The sequence below is a fragment of the Mizuhopecten yessoensis genome, unplaced genomic scaffold, assembly GCF_002113885.1.
Source record: "Mizuhopecten yessoensis strain PY_sf001 unplaced genomic scaffold, ASM211388v2 scaffold8427, whole genome shotgun sequence".
Lineage (NCBI taxonomy): Eukaryota > Metazoa > Mollusca > Bivalvia > Pectinida > Pectinidae > Mizuhopecten > Mizuhopecten yessoensis.
Genome location: NW_018407542.1, coordinates 183,062 through 199,183, shown reverse-complemented (window position 1 = coordinate 199,183; position 16,122 = coordinate 183,062). Strand labels below are relative to the sequence as shown.

General features: G+C 37.2%; 1 protein-coding gene across 2 annotated transcripts in view; it reads left to right on the top strand.

Moving 5' to 3' along the window:
* The first annotated feature begins 1,270 nt into the window (after positions 1–1,270).
* Positions 1,271–16,122, top strand: part of LOC110455943 (leishmanolysin homolog) — a 24,688-nt gene continuing 9,836 nt past the window's right edge. The window contains exons 1-9 of one of the 2 annotated variants that reach the window (XM_021506412.1): positions 1,271–1,564; positions 2,011–2,139; positions 3,902–3,982; positions 4,268–4,346; positions 4,663–4,811; positions 9,877–9,948; positions 10,423–10,525; positions 13,512–13,581; positions 15,690–15,777. In XM_021506412.1, the coding sequence (XP_021362087.1) occupies positions 1,463–1,564; positions 2,011–2,139; positions 3,902–3,982; positions 4,268–4,346; positions 4,663–4,811; positions 9,877–9,948; positions 10,423–10,525; positions 13,512–13,581; positions 15,690–15,777 (873 nt within the window). In that variant the 5' untranslated portion in view covers positions 1,271–1,462. The remainder of the gene's footprint in view (positions 1,565–2,010; positions 2,140–3,901; positions 3,983–4,267; positions 4,347–4,662; positions 4,812–9,876; positions 9,949–10,422; positions 10,526–13,511; positions 13,582–15,689; positions 15,778–16,122) is intronic. The other variant, XM_021506413.1, reaches the window with a different exon arrangement.

Sequence of the window (16,122 nt, the reverse complement as noted above, 5' to 3'; positions counted from 1 at the left end):
CAGTAATTGACTGGTTGTGGTTTTTGACTAACAGTTATTGACTGGTTGTGGTTTTTGACTACCAGTAATTGACTGGTTGTGGTTTTTGACTACCAGTAATTGATGGTTGTGTTTTTTTATTATGAGTAACTGACTGGTTGTGTTTTTTTTGACTAACAGTAATTGACTGGTTGTGGTTTTTGACTAACAGTAACTGACTGGTTGTGGTTTTTTACTAACAGTAATTGACTGGTTATGGTTTTTGACTACCAGTAATTGACTGGTTATGGTTTTTGACTACAAGTAATTGACTGGTTGTGGTTTTTTACTAACAGTAATTGACTGGTTGTGGTGTTTGACTAATAGTAATTGACTGGTGGTGGTTTTGACTAACAGTAATTGCCTGGTTGGGGTTTTGACTAACAGTAAATGACTGGTTGTGGTTTTTGGCTACCAGTAATTGACTGGTTGTGATTTTTTACTAACAGTAATTGACTGGTTGTGGGTTTTGACTAATAGTAATTGACTGGTTGTGGTTTTGACTAACAGTAATTGTCTGGTTGTGGTTTTTGACTAACAGTTATTGCCTGGTTGTGGTTTTTGACTACCAGCAATAGACTGGTTGTGGTTTTTGACTAACAGTTATTGCCTGGTTGTGGTTTTTGACTACCAGGAACTGACTGGTTGTGGTTTTTGACTACCAGGAATTGATGGTTGTGTTTTTTTATTGTGAGTAACTGACTGGTTGTGTTTTTTTTGACTAACAGTAATTGACTGGTTACGGTTTTTGACTAACAGTAATTGACTGGTTGGGGTTTTGACTAACAGTAAATGACTGGTTGTGGTTTTTGGCTACCAGTAATTGACTGGTTGTGTTTTTTTACTATGAGTAACGTACTGATTGGTTGTGGTTTTCGACTAACAGTAATTGACTGGTTGGCGTTTTGACTAACAGTAATTGACTGGTTGCGGTTTTTGACTAACAGTAAATGACTGGTTGTGGTTTTTGACTACCAGGAACTGACTTGTTGTGGTTTTGACTACCAGGAACTGACTGGTTGTGGTTTTCGACTTCCAGTAATTGACTGGTTGTGGTTTTTTACTAACAGTAATTGACTGGTTGTGGGTTTTTTGACAACCAGTAATTGACTGGTTGTGGTTTTTGACTAATAGTAATTGGCTGGTTGTGGTTTTTGACTAACAGTTATTGCCTGGTTGTGGTTTTTGACTACCAGGAATTGATGGTTGTGTTTTTTTATTGTGAGTAACTGACTGGTTGTGTTTTTTTTGACTAACAGTAATTGACTGGTTGTGGTTTTTGACTAATAGTAATTGACTGGTTGTGGTTTTGACTAACAGTAATTGACTGGTTGTGGTTTTTGACTAACAGTAACTGACTGGTTGTGGTTTTGATGACTTTATTTTACAGATTCCAGAGGAACACCTCGGTTCCCTATGGGTATGGAGGGCTAACAACGAGAGTATGCCAGGGAAGGAGTTGTTTCCTCCTGGTGAAGGTGTCCCTAATGCAGACACAGTGCTTTATATCACAGCAAAGACAACAAGGACTTGTTATCAGAGAAATGTAAGTCTTACTAGTACATGTACTCTTAATGTAGAATTATGTAAATTCTGATAAAGTGTGGAAAACCAGCTTTACCGACACTACTGACTATTATTAGTTATATAGTCAGTTACTGACCCTCTACAGAACCGTACAGGGTCAGTAAGATTTATAGGGGGCGAGGGTTGAGCCCGAGGTACCAGCAGGCTGTTGAAGTACAATGTAGCTGAGGCAGTAAATATGTAAATTCTGTGGATGAATATATGCCCATGTGATGTCCAGATTTAAACATGTAGATTTATTTTCTTGAATGTAGTATGTGTAGTAAAGACTTATCAATTTTACTCGGAGCTGATGAAAAAATAAAATGGTACCCCCTACACATCGCCCACTTACTCCAGGCTGGGTAATGATATATACAACTTTTATATAGCCCACTAAAGCCAATCTATTATAATCTGTTGTAGAATCACATTACACTGGCATACTCTGGCTACTGTCAACTGGACCAGTATGATCGCCCAATCGCAGGCTACATCAACTTCTGTCCCTACCTCATCAGAGCTACAAACATGACACAGGAAAAAGTGTACATGGTAACATATACCCTGGTAAAAAAGTATCTCTCCCCCAATCGCAGGCTACATCAACTTCTGTCCCTACCTCATCAGAGCTACAAACATGACACAGGAAAAGGGGTACATGGTAACGTATTCTGAGTGAGGTAGGGGCTATCTTCCTTTTACATTTACATTGTATATGCGTAGTTACCAATAATGGCATGACATGACGGGAGAGAAAGAATATGTTACTTATTCTTGGGTGTTCCTTAAAAGGGCTGATCTAAATCCGTCTACGCTTTCTGTGCACACTACTTTATCATCCAGTGGGTTCCAATCAAGAGATGTTTTGATGAAGAAGGAGTTCTTGTATGCTTCCTGTTTGTATCCTGGGATGAGTAATGGCCTTGAGTTGTTGACAATGTTCCTGTTTACTGTTGCTGATGTTTCATAGTTCACATAACGCTTTGTGTTTGTTTTTACTACAATTATTTGTTGTTGAAAATTATTTTTGTGCCTGTTTCGACCGGTTTTATTGCTCCACCTGTGCTGGTGGTGTGCCACGTGGTCCGCCATTATTGTGTGTAAATTTCCGACCTCTGTTAAGTTCAGTGGCAGTTTGTTTCGGCAAACATTATTTATTTCACCGTTTCAGATTTATATTACGGGTGAAATTCTTTCTACGTTGTGTACGTTTCTACTATCGTTGTTTATTATATTCTCCCGTGTTTGTCTGCTTGTAAACTTAGTTTACTTTCGCTTTGGAGGGTATGTCTCGGTCGGGACAGCGACGAGGGACAGCTCATGGGTGTTCCCATTTCTTCGGGGAACGGGACCCTTATGATGCTTGTCCCCAGTGTCGTCCATGCAGTGAGGTTTCGCCTTGTGAACTTTGTTCACAGACTGAATCTCAGGACAAGCCCTTCATTGTTCCCGAGTGACCCTCAGCTTGCCGTAAGATAGATTTGTCTGCTTCTTCCGGTAAGCGAGGGAAGCTGGGAGGTAGGGGTGGTGCCACCAGCTCTCTGGGGTCTGGTGGTACTGTCTCTGTTCCTGTCTCGGGGGGGTCTCGCTTCGGTGAATCCCTCTCGTGAGCAGGGGGTAGCCCTTCCTGTTCAGGAATTCCCTGGTGTAGGGGAGGGGCAGCCCGACCCTGGCTTGGCACAGCCCAGGGTCGAATTGGCCGGGAACGCCTGTAAGCTTTCGCACTTGCCTTCGGGTAGGGACTACCGGCCGCCGGTCACTGACTGTCAGTGATCCCGGCATTCCTGGTGGTTGTGTCGGTGGGGACAGTCTTGGTGCCGGGCCTGTTCTTTCTGGTTCTCTTGCCTGGCAAGGTCTCGATTTGTCTCGACCAGATCTTCCTGTGGGGTCGTCTTTTCGCTTTCCTTCCAGAGTGAAAGGAAATTACGGAAGATGCATGGGCCTTGTCTGTGGTCAAGGAGGGGTTAGGCATTCCGCTGTATCCCTTGGATTTTATGTAGGATGGGTTGTCAATAAATATACATAATTTATTTAATTGTTAATATCTAAAACATAAACAGAAAATGATTAATCAAAAGTTGTAAGATGTTCATTTCACAAGCTAAATTGGAGTTATCTCCCCTGCACTGTTTAATTGGATTGTTATGACAGAATATATGTAATGTTTGTAAATAAGTTTGGAAAGGACTTAAATAGGCTTAGCCTGATGTCCAATCCAATTGACATATATAAAGTCAATAAAATCTGATGAAATGGCATTCCGCTAGTGCGGGATCTGCCCTTAGCATCAGAGCCAATCTTTTTTCCTCCACAGGGGGATCCAGAAAAGTCTCTGGCGCTCCAGGAGGAAGTAAAGACCATGCTTACCAAGGCCAAACTTGTCATCTATTATTGTGTACCTTTCCAACTTGTCATCTATTCTTGTATACAATTCAAACTTGTAATCTATTCTTGTATACAGTTCAAACTTGTCATCAGTTCTTGTGTACCGTTCAAACTTGTCATCTATTCCTGTGTACCTTTCAAATACATGTATGTCTACAGATAAACCAAGTCAAAATTACTATGCATATTACATATTCAATAAACTTCTAAATGTGAAATATTTTGGAAAAGGAGATACATTTGTAAGGTACGAAGCATATATCTTCAGGATGTTTTTCTTATTTAACCTTTTTAGAGTGTCGTCCATGAGCTGTTCCATGCCCTAGGGTTCTCCAAAGGCTTGTTTGACAAGTTCAGGGACTGTTCTCACTCAGGTAAATAAAATTCTCTTTTATTGTCTGTTCAGCGCTTTCTCCAATACCTGAAACACGCTTTTGTTTTTTCATAGGTAGTTCATCCCTGTTAAGAAGATATTAACATAATTGAAAACACAGATTAAAATTACAACACAACAGTTAACCTTTTTCGTAGTGGAGGGTCAAAAGAGGGAAAATGACATGGCTTTTCACAGGAAAATACGGTAAATATAAACTAATTTGTACCAACAAATTTAGTTACAAGTACAGTAGAATGTTTTCTGCAGTGTGGATTATAAATCTAAATAAATATAAATTCCTGTGCTTGTTACAGTTGAAGGAAACTGTCCCCGGCGTATGTCGAGAGTGGTACGAGAGATCTACGGTGTGACACGTCTCGTCACCTCGTCTGTCATACGACATGCTCAGGAACACTTTGGCTGTCTTACTGAGGAGAGGTTTGGGGGACCGCTGCATGTGGAGGTAGGATTTATAGACTAAAATAGGCATTGTCCACCTTAAGGGTTAAGTCAACTTTCAGAAAAGTATAGTTTGTTGGTTGTGCATATTGATGTAGTACAATGTATAGGGGGATTCAAGGTGTTACCATTACAATGTATAGGGGGATTCAAGGTGTTACCATTACAATGTATAGGGGGATTCAAGGTGTTACCATTACAATGTATAGGGGGATTCAAGGTGTTACTATTACAATGTATAGGGGGATTCAAGGTGTTACCATTACAATGTATAGGGGGATTCAAGGTGTTACCATTACAATGTATAGGGGGATTCAAGGTGTTACCATTACAATGTATAGGGGGATTCAAGGTGTTACCATTACAATGTATAGGGGGATTCAAGGTGTTACCATTACAATGTATAGGGGGATTCAAGGTGTTACCATTACAATGTATAGGGGGATTCAAGGTGTTACCATTACAATGTATAGGGGGATTCAAGGTGTTACCATTACAATGTATAGGGGGATTCAAGGTGTTACCATTACATTTGTGTGTGGTTTTTACATAACAAATGTGAAGTATAATATTTTACTGAGAATATTTTGCCATGATTGTTTTAATATTCGGATGAGTGATACAGGCCCTCTGGTCCTCTTGTTGACAATTCATCAGTAGATACAGGGAATTCATATCAATATAGGCTTTAAAGTGTACCCTGAACGTTTTGCTATGAAAATACTTCATATTATACAATAAAAGACTATGAAAGTGTGAAAGTCGTAGTTGACTCCGTTTCCGAGATATTGTGATTTATATGAAAAACACACCTTTGGCTCAGCGGCGATTGCCTCGATATGGGTAGCCCACATCTGTGACATCACAAGTTCAACGCTGTCAAAACAGCCCTATAGGAATATACCGGGAAGCTTCGACCGTGCGTTCGTTATGTGAGATTTTTAGCTAATTATATGATATATTCCATCGTCACTTACTTGTGTAGATAATATTTAAAGACTACATACATATAAATGAATTTTTTTTTCAGTTTTAATGATGAAATGAGTTCCTCCTGAGGAGGCAAACAGTGTGTTGGATGCTATCTAAATGAATATGTGTTTTTAGCTCACCTGGTCCGAAGGACCATAGTGAGCTTATGCCATGGCGCAGCGTCCGTCGCTGTCTGTTGTCAACTTTTTCTTTAAAACCAATCTTCTCCTAAACGCCAAAAAGGATTTCATCCAAATTTGGACTGAAGCATCAGTAGGGACAGGCAATCGTTTCTTAAATAAATGAGGGTTGTTCGACCCCTGAGGCCAGGGGAGCAGGGCCCTGAAGGGGAACTTAACTAAATTTGCTTTAAAACGCATCTCCTACTAAACACCAGAGAGGATTTCAACCAAATTTAGTCTGAAGCATCAGTAGGAAAGGGCAATCATTTCTTAAATAAATGAGGGTGGTTCAACCCCTTAGGCCAGGGGGCAGGGCCCTGAAGGGGAACTTAGCTAAAATTTTGCTTTAAAATGCATTTCCTAAAAACCAGAGAGGATTTTAACAAAATTTGCTCTGAAACTTCATTAGGGGAGGGCAATCATTTCCTAAATAAATGAGGCTGGTTTGACCCCTAGGGCTAGGAAGGCCGGGCCCCAAAGAGGAAAATTATCTAATATTTTGCTATAAGACGCTAATACCCCTTAATTGCCTGAGTGGATTGTACAAAACTTGGTTAAAAAACATTGTTGAGGAGAAACAATCATTTCTTAATTAGGACCCTGTATCAGAGATATGGGTGCCCTATAGTAATCACTATGTCTGTCTGTCTGTCCGTCCACAAATTTTGTTCCTGGCTGATAACTTTGGTATTTATTGACCGATGTATATGAAACTTGGTCAAGATGTTCAGTTCACAAAAATACACACTGAGCTAAAAAGTCAAGGTCAACGGTCAAGGTCATAAGATTCAAAGGTCAAGGTCAAATTTTGCATATTTTCACTGATGAACATTTTGTTATGACATGATGAAGCAAAGTTGATCAGAATTAAACAAGGAGTCAACCTGACTAAATGTCAAGGTCATAGGGTCAAAGGTCAAGGTTAAATTTTGTATCTTTTCACTGGTGAACATTTTGATATGACACTTTGAAGCAATGTTGCTCAGAATTAAACAAGGAGTCAAATGACTTAAGGTCAAGGTCACTCGGTCAAAGGTCAAGGTAAAATTTAGTATTTGTTTGCTGGCGAACATTTCATTTTGACACTTTGAAGCAATGTTTGTGGGAATTAAACAAGGAGTCATTTGACCAAAGGGCCAGGTCACTGGGTCAAAGGTCAAGATCAAATTTTGTATCTTTTCACTGATGAACATTTTGTTATGACATTATGAAGCAACTTGTTCAGAATTTAGCACAGAGTCAACTGACCTTAGGTCCAGGTTACGGTGTCCAAAGGGTCAAGGTCAAGTTTTGTATTTTTCACTGATGAACATTTTGTTATGATATTATGAAGCAAAGTTGGTCGGAATTAAAGAATAAGTCAACTGACCAAAGATCAAGGTCACTGGGTTAATGGTCAATGTCATTTGGGTCTAAAGGTCAAAGATAAAGTGAATCTCTGACTTTGACCCTGGCTCTTGATGGAGGAGGTATATAAGGTGAAATAAAACAAATCAAAGCTAACAAATGAGTATTGCACCAGTATTTACATTTCTGTTAGCCCAGCAAATATGGAGGTGGAAGGAAACAAGACTCACATCATAGTACATGTAAAATGTATATTTTGCTTCATTGTGATTCTTTTTGAAGTCCAAATGTCAAATGTCAAGCTCAGCTATATTGGCAGGTTGTTTCTTGATGATTGTGGGGGATTATTGCCACAAGACGGGGCCCTGAATGACTGTCAGTGTTCTAGTTGAAGGAGGTTGATTTGACCCCTTAAATTTCATATAAAGATGTAGTAATGCAGTCAGTTGTAATGACTAAAACCAGGTGAGCTATACAGGTCCAATGGACCTCTTGTTTACATAAGTGGTTTAAATCTAGTGACTGTAAATAATATACTTCTTATTATTTAATCGATCTTTAGAAAATTTGATAAACACATATATAAAACACAAAACAATGATTAAAAATTGAGTCAAATTAACGTAGGCGCACCCAGAGAATATAATATATACGTCTGTGGCACACCCCACCCCTTTTTTTACAATATGTAGATATACGATTGGAATTGACAAAATAATGCACCGGTACAATAATTAATTCTCAAAATGAGCAGCGCAACCCGTGTTTTTTTCACTCCCAGTCATAAAACTTGAAACGTTTTTATTCTGTATGCAATCCAAGGAATTTAGCACATAATAAATATACACACCACTTCTAAGAGTATTGCAGACGGAGAACCTGTCCGTTCAAGTCTCAGAAAGATTAGTTATTTATCAATGAACCACCTGATCAGATATATAGCATGGTCCAGTATTAATTGGCACGTTTCTGACTTTCATCTGTCGAGTGATGCAGTTGTACTGATCGTGGCTTGCATATAATGTGACTCTGTGACAGTACTAATATCTACGTCTCTGCTTATACATTTCCCTGTTATCTTACCTGAGGACATTGTTGTTAAATTGAAAATTGGAAGACACATAATCTACACCAATTTTCATACTTACTTCAAGAACCCCCTTGCCCACCTGCTGACATGCATTCCTTTGATGTCATACCTGTACACAGGAATAAAGGCGTGACTTGGGCCTCCTGCTGTCAGCACTGGACACAGGTGTTTAGTGTTATTTACCTGTACACAAATTTCATACCCAAGTATGCTAAGGGAGTGGATCAAGATGATTTTCATTATTTAACCAAGATGTTAAATTATAACTTACGTATGCTACATGTATACGGAGAAACAAAAAATGTTTTAATCTCATAATTCAATTATATTATCGAGATAAATGTAATCACGGAATTAGATCATAAAAGTCTGTGATCTAATTTAGCATCGCATATATATATATATATATAAGGTACTGTATTGTATACAATTAAATGTTTGAAATGTCGTCCTAACATAAGGAAGAAACAATGTCGTCGATTTGTCATTATACGGTGATACTAAAAATATTGACATTTAAAAACAGCAGACACCAACGTTGAAGTTATTTTGTAAACATTTTCACTGATATATTTCCGTACATATACCTTTATTTCAATATAAATATAACTGGTCACGATGTAGTGCTGTTCAATGACGACATGATCGGATAAGTTCTCACTGTAGTTGAGCAGAGACATATAAAGTATATACGTCTCTGTGTGGAGTAAAGAAAATGACTTTCCAGCTAAAATTAAGAAATATCTTTGATCGACAACATTGAGACTATTTTTGTTTAATTTCCCTCAAACTCGTTCATTGGAAAAAATTCTCATCAGTGCTTAGGATCAGGACATGCAATGCTACCAGTCTATTTTACCCTATTCAGAGTCGTCAGTTTGGTTTCGAGATCAGTTTGGTTTGGTGTCTGGAAATTCTGGCAAATTTTATATGGCTGGATACCATCTACATAATGTTTAACTTCAGCATAATCTGATTCCTCAAAACTAAAGAAATATTAATTCGCAATCTGATGCTATATAACCATGGCTGTTCTTGATAATCGCCTATTCCTTCGATGGTGACCGCTACAGGCGTTGAACTGGGGACGTCACAGCCGAAAGGGGCCAAATCACTGCGAGTTACGATTATGCTAATTAGTAGAAGAAGGACAGGTGAAAATCGTACAATTAACACGTCAACGTCTCAGTATTGGGATGACCGATTTTTATACGGGGTTTAACAATTTTGTGTTTAGATCATAAAAAATAATAATATGTTCATTTCTATTTTCTTTCAGGGTGCACTTTAAAAGGATCTCTTTATATGAAAACAAAAAGAAAATGACAGGAAATTTTCCGAAATCTTTCTGTCATGTTTGGTTGATGTCAGAGATCTCATATTTCATAATATAATATTAAACATCGCTCATTGTTACCCTATAAACCATTATCACTGTGCATTGCTTTGTAACAAAAAGATCCTGTTTTACATTACAGAACGGTGTGGTATCATCCCACTGGAGTCAGAAGTTGATGTATGGTTCTATCATGGCCCCAAAGTTAGGAATGGTGAGTACAGGGTTCACCTTGTTTCATTATATAAAGCTTACTTTGTCTAAGGGACTGTCATCAGTCCTTCATCAGTTTATTCTCCTCATATATGGTCTGAATGACTCCAAGTATTTAATGAGATTTGGTGTGCTGCTTTCTTGGGAACATGTAATGTAATGTTGTATAAGAAAAACATATGAATCCCCTCCCTGTGAAATTTCCTTTGAATGAGGAAATCAAATATTATATAAATACTGGATGTTGTCCTCCTTGATAATGAGAAGTAGACCCCGAAATGGGAAAATGTTTGCATGGTACTATTTATAAGTTGTCATGATTGTTTAGACATCCAGGTCAGCAACATATACAGGCACTCTAGGCCTCTTGTGTATCTAAACACTGAATTAAATTTCTGCTAATTCATGTTACATTTTATGTTCAGGTTTTAGATTTATATACCCTATATGGACAATGTAATTGTTATATTCCCAGGCTCATCAAACAGTGGTTGACCCTTTGACCTTGGCATTCTTTGAGGACACTGGATGGTACAAGGTGGACTATGATCAAGCAGGACAATATCTTTGGGGAAAAGGTCAAATTAGCACACTCAAATGGATTGTTGTATTTATGTTTTTAAACTGTATACTGATGGTTAATTTTTCTCTGCTTTTCTCAAAAGTGGAAAAACTTTCATTCTTAATTTCTACTGCCCATAAAAGCTCTTGAAAATATAAATCTTTAACCTGATAAAAAGCAAAACCTGTTTTCTTCATCTGATTTTGCCTGTGTATTTATGAACATAATGACTATAAATACATCCTGTACAGAAAATAATCTCATTGGCAATATTACGGGAAAAAATCAGTATTGTTTTAAATAATGATTCAGTCTTTCCATGTATGAAGTTTATATCACTAATAGTAATATTAAACACATATAAAGTCTTCTAGTTTATACGTTTTTGATCCATTTGAAATTATCTTGGTAAATTGACATTAGTGTTGGTCCACAATCCGAGGTTTGTTTCTGTATCTGAGGTATTTTGTTCCTTAATAATGGAATAGTCCACGGAAAAGCAACTTATAGCATTGACTGCCTCTCTGCATGTTTAGACATACTGTATAAACATACTGTCTAGACATACAGTATAAACATACTAACTAGACATACGGTATAAACATACTGTCTAGACATACTGTATAAACATACTGTCTTGACATACGGTATAAACATACTAACTAGACATACAGTATAAACATAATAATTAGACATACGGTATAAACATACTGTCTAGACATATTGTATAAACATACTATCTAGACATACAGTATAAACATACTGTCTAGACATACTGTATAAACATACTGTCTAGACATACAGTATAAACATACTGTCTAGCCATACTGTATAAACATACTGTCTAGACATACAGTATAAACATACTGTCTAGACATACTGTATAAACATACTGTCTTGACATACGGTATAAACATACTAACTAGACATACGGTATAAACATAATAATTAGACATACGGTATAAACATACTGTCTAGACATACGGTATAAACATACTATCTAGACATACGGTATAAACATACTGTCTAGACATACGGTATAAACATACTATCTAGACATACGGTATAAACATACTGTCTAGACATACGGTATAAACATACTATCTAGACATACGGTATAAACATACTGTCTAGACATACGGTATAAACATACTATCTAGACATACGGTATAAACATACTGTCTAGACATACGGTATAAACATACTATCTAGACATACGGTATAAACATACTGTCTAGACATACGGTATAAACATACTATCTAGACATACGGTATAAACATACTGTCTAGACATACGGTATAAACATACTATCTAGACATACGGTATAAACATACTGTCTAGACATACGGTATAAACATACTATCTAGACATACGGTATAAACATACTGTCTAGACATACGGTATAAACATACTATCTAGACATACGGTATAAACATACTGTCTAGACATACGGTATAAACATACTATCTAGACATACGGTATAAACATACTGTCTAGACATACGGTATAAACATACTATCTAGACATACGGTATAAACATACTGTCTAGACATACGGTATAAACATACTATCTAGACATACGGTATAAACATACTGTCTAGACATACGGTATAAACATACTATCTAGACATACGGTATAAACATACTGTCTAGACATACGGTATAAACATACTATCTAGACATACGGTATAAACATACTGTCTAGACATACGGTATAAACATACTATCTAGACATACGGTATAAACATACTGTCTAGACATACGGTATAAACATACTATCTAGACATACGGTATAAACATACTGTCTAGACATACGGTATAAACATACTATCTAGACATACGGTATAAACATACTGTCTAGACATACGGTATAAACATACTATCTAGACATACGGTATAAACATACTGTCTAGACATACGGTATAAACATACTATCTAGACATACGGTATAAACATACTGTCTAGACATACGGTATAAACATACTATCTAGACATACGGTATAAACATACTGTCTAGACATACGGTATAAACATACTATCTAGACATACGGTATAAACATACTGTCTAGACATACGGTATAAACATACTATCTAGACATACGGTATAAACATACTGTCTAGACATACGGTATAAACATACTATCTAGACATACGGTATAAACATACTGTCTAGACATACGGTATAAACATACTATCTAGACATACGGTATAAACATACTGTCTAGACATACGGTATAAACATACTATCTAGACATACGGTATAAACATACTGTCTAGACATACGGTATAAACATACTATCTAGACATACTGTATAAACATACTGTCTAGACATACGGTATAAACATACTATCTAGACATACAGTATAAACATACTGTCTAGACATACGGTATAAACATACTGTCTAGACATACTGTATAAACATACTATCTAGACATACGGTATAAACATACTGTCTAGACATACAGTATAAACATACTATCTAGACATACAGTATAAACATACTGTCTAGACATACGGTATAAACATATTGTCTAGACATACTGTATAAACATACTATCTAGACATACGGTGTAAACATACTATCTAGACATACAGTATAAACATACTGTCTAGACATACGGTTTAACAGCGAGATGTTTTTGTTAGTACCTTTCTATGGTTTGAAGCTGTATAGAGAGACAGCAGCCAAGTATAATAATCATCATATAATAGCATTTTCAGTTAAATACCTATTTTAAAACTAAGTATTGGATTAAAAATCTGGGTCAGGCAAAATCTCCCCCATAAATATTAAAAGCTGGCATGTAACAGTAATAAATAAATAAATTATAAGACTATAAAGGACTGGGTTTTCTAGAACAACACATGCCTGAGGTCAGTTATGAGATGTTTATATGCATCAAAGCAAGAAAGCTTTTTAGGAATTTCATCTAGGTTTTGTTTGCCAAATCATGTTTCCATATCCTTTAAAAGTCAGTTAACTATTTTTTTCCAAACAGATACTGGATGTAAATTTGGGTTCCATGAGAGTTGTCAGAGAGATTCAAGGTTCTTCTGTAAGACTGGAAAGTAAGTCAACCAAGAAACTAAATAGCTGATTGTCATGTATGTTGATATTATCCTTTCTCTGATTATTTTATTAACTTAAATTTAGCTGAATAAACTAGAAACTTGAACTCGTATTTTCTTATACTTAGGGTTATACAATTCCACTATAAGATGTCTTGAGCTAGTAAATTTTATGTCAGGGCTAGTTACCGTTTTAAATATTTACTATGGAAATATAAGTCTAGCTTGTATAAATTTCAAAAATTGACCTACAGACTAGCACGTAATTGTACACATTGAATTACATATCTGCAACAGCTTATTTTGGTGATGAACACTGCCCCAGTTAAATGTCCTCACTTAGAAATTTAAAGGAATGCAGCATGTTAAATACAACCGAAATTATTTCAGTCCTAGGGACCCAGACCAGCCCAGCATGTTCATAGAGGTCAAATAAATCACATCCTGTAGTTAGAGGTGATTGTGTGTTAACATCCTAGTACTAACACAGCATGGCCATGTGATGACTGTTTGTGTCCCAAACGTGAGATAGCTTGTATCCCTCAGGTAAGATAGCTTGTGTCCCTCAGGTAAGATAGCTTGTGTCCCACATGTAAGATAGCTTGGGTCCCTCAGGTATGATAGCTTGTGTCCAACAGGTAAGATAGCTTGTGTCCCTCAGGTAAGATAGCTTGTGTCCAAAAGGTAAGATAGCTTGTGTCCTACATGTAAGATAGCTTGGGTCCCTCAGGTATGATAGCTTGTGTCCCACAGGTAAGATAGCTTGTGTCCCTCAGGTATGATAGCTTGTGTCCCACAGGTAAGATGGCTTGTGTCCCTCAGGTAAGATAGCTTGTGTTCCACAGGTAAGATAGCTTATGTCCAACAAGTATGATAGCTTGTATCCCTCAGGTAAGATAGCTTGTATCCCTCAGGTAAGATAGCTTGTGTCCCACAGGTATGATAACTTGTGTCCCACAGGTAATATAGCTTGTGTCCCTCAGGTATGATAGCTTGTGTCCTTCAGGTAAGATAGCTTGTGTCCCTCAGGTATGAAAGCTTGTGTCCCACAGGTTAGATAGCGTGTGTCCCTCAGGTTAGATAGCTTGTGTGTTAAATCATTCAAATGCTTATTCTCATTCTAGCAAGCATGCTAATTAGTCTCCAACCAGTTCCTGGGGGGTACTATTAGGTTTGCACTCTATCCTTCCATCCTTCCAATTTTCGAGAGGTTTGTCTGGGACATATCTTCTATATTATTTCACCTGGAGTAACCAGATTTGGTGTACAAGGACATCTATGGATGGAGGAGTGCAAGAAGTATGTATCAGGATTCTTTCCTAACAGTAGGTACATCCTGACATAAGTGTACTGTTTGTAAGTATAGAAATCATTACCAGTGGGGGACTATGGATTGCCTTGCAATACTTTGCCTTGTTTTAAAAGAAACAATAATATATGTACTTTATAAATTGTTATAAATGTTAAGGGCCCCCCATCAAAGATTAGGGTGTACTATTGTAAAGTCATTGTCCATCAGTCTTCCTGTCTGTTTGTCCACACTTTCATTTATAGAGATATCGATTATCTCAGAATCCAGAAGTCTAAAATTTCAGAAATTTGCAATGCACTTTAAGTAGATATGCAGTAGGTAAACAGGCCTTTAGGTGAAGGTCAAAGTTAGTGTTGTTAAAAATAGGAAAGGGACTAGTGTCAAAGCTATTTCATGTTCCATCAATTTCAAAATGATAAGCTTGTATACATATATTTAAAATGTATTTTTATAAATGTAAAAACAATGAACCTTATCAGGTCAAGGCCACTCACTGTAGTTACTAATATGACCAATGCTTGTCTAACCAAAGTACCAGTAGTAAGTAGCTTAATTCATGTCTGCATGGTAATGTCTGGATATCAGAAATGGTGTATTAATAATGTATACTGAGAAGTCGCTTTTAAACTTTCATCATAATAGCGAATATAAGGACACAAAATAACTAACAATAATACAAAGAAAGGCAAAATAACACCGGGTGATGATGGATTTTACTGGGGTAGGACAAAAGCTTCCCAGGCTACGGTATATATTAAGTGTTTTGTATAACATCCTAATGGCTTCCATATTTCAGTGGTAAGTCCTGTCACTATCTCCACAAGGACAAAGGCCACTGTAAGACAGTGGACAGGTACTGTGGTATGGTGGAGTCTGACCAAGGGGTGAGTCTGTCAGCTCAGTCATTTGTCCCCTTGGGTGTAGTGAGATTATCAATGTCCCCTTGGGTGTAGTGAGATTATCAATGTCTCCTTGGGTGTAGTGAGAATATCAATGTTTCCTTGGGTGTAGTGAGAATATCTATGTCCCCTTGGGTGTAGTGAGAATATCAATGTCCCCTTGGGTGTAGTGAGATTATCTATGTCCCCTTGGGTGTAGTGAGATTATCAATGTCCCCTTGGGTGTAGTGAGATTATCAATGTTTCCTTAGGTGTAGTGACATCATCAATGTCACCTTGGGTGTAGTGAGATTATCAATGTCCCCTTGGGTGTAGTGAGATTATCAATGT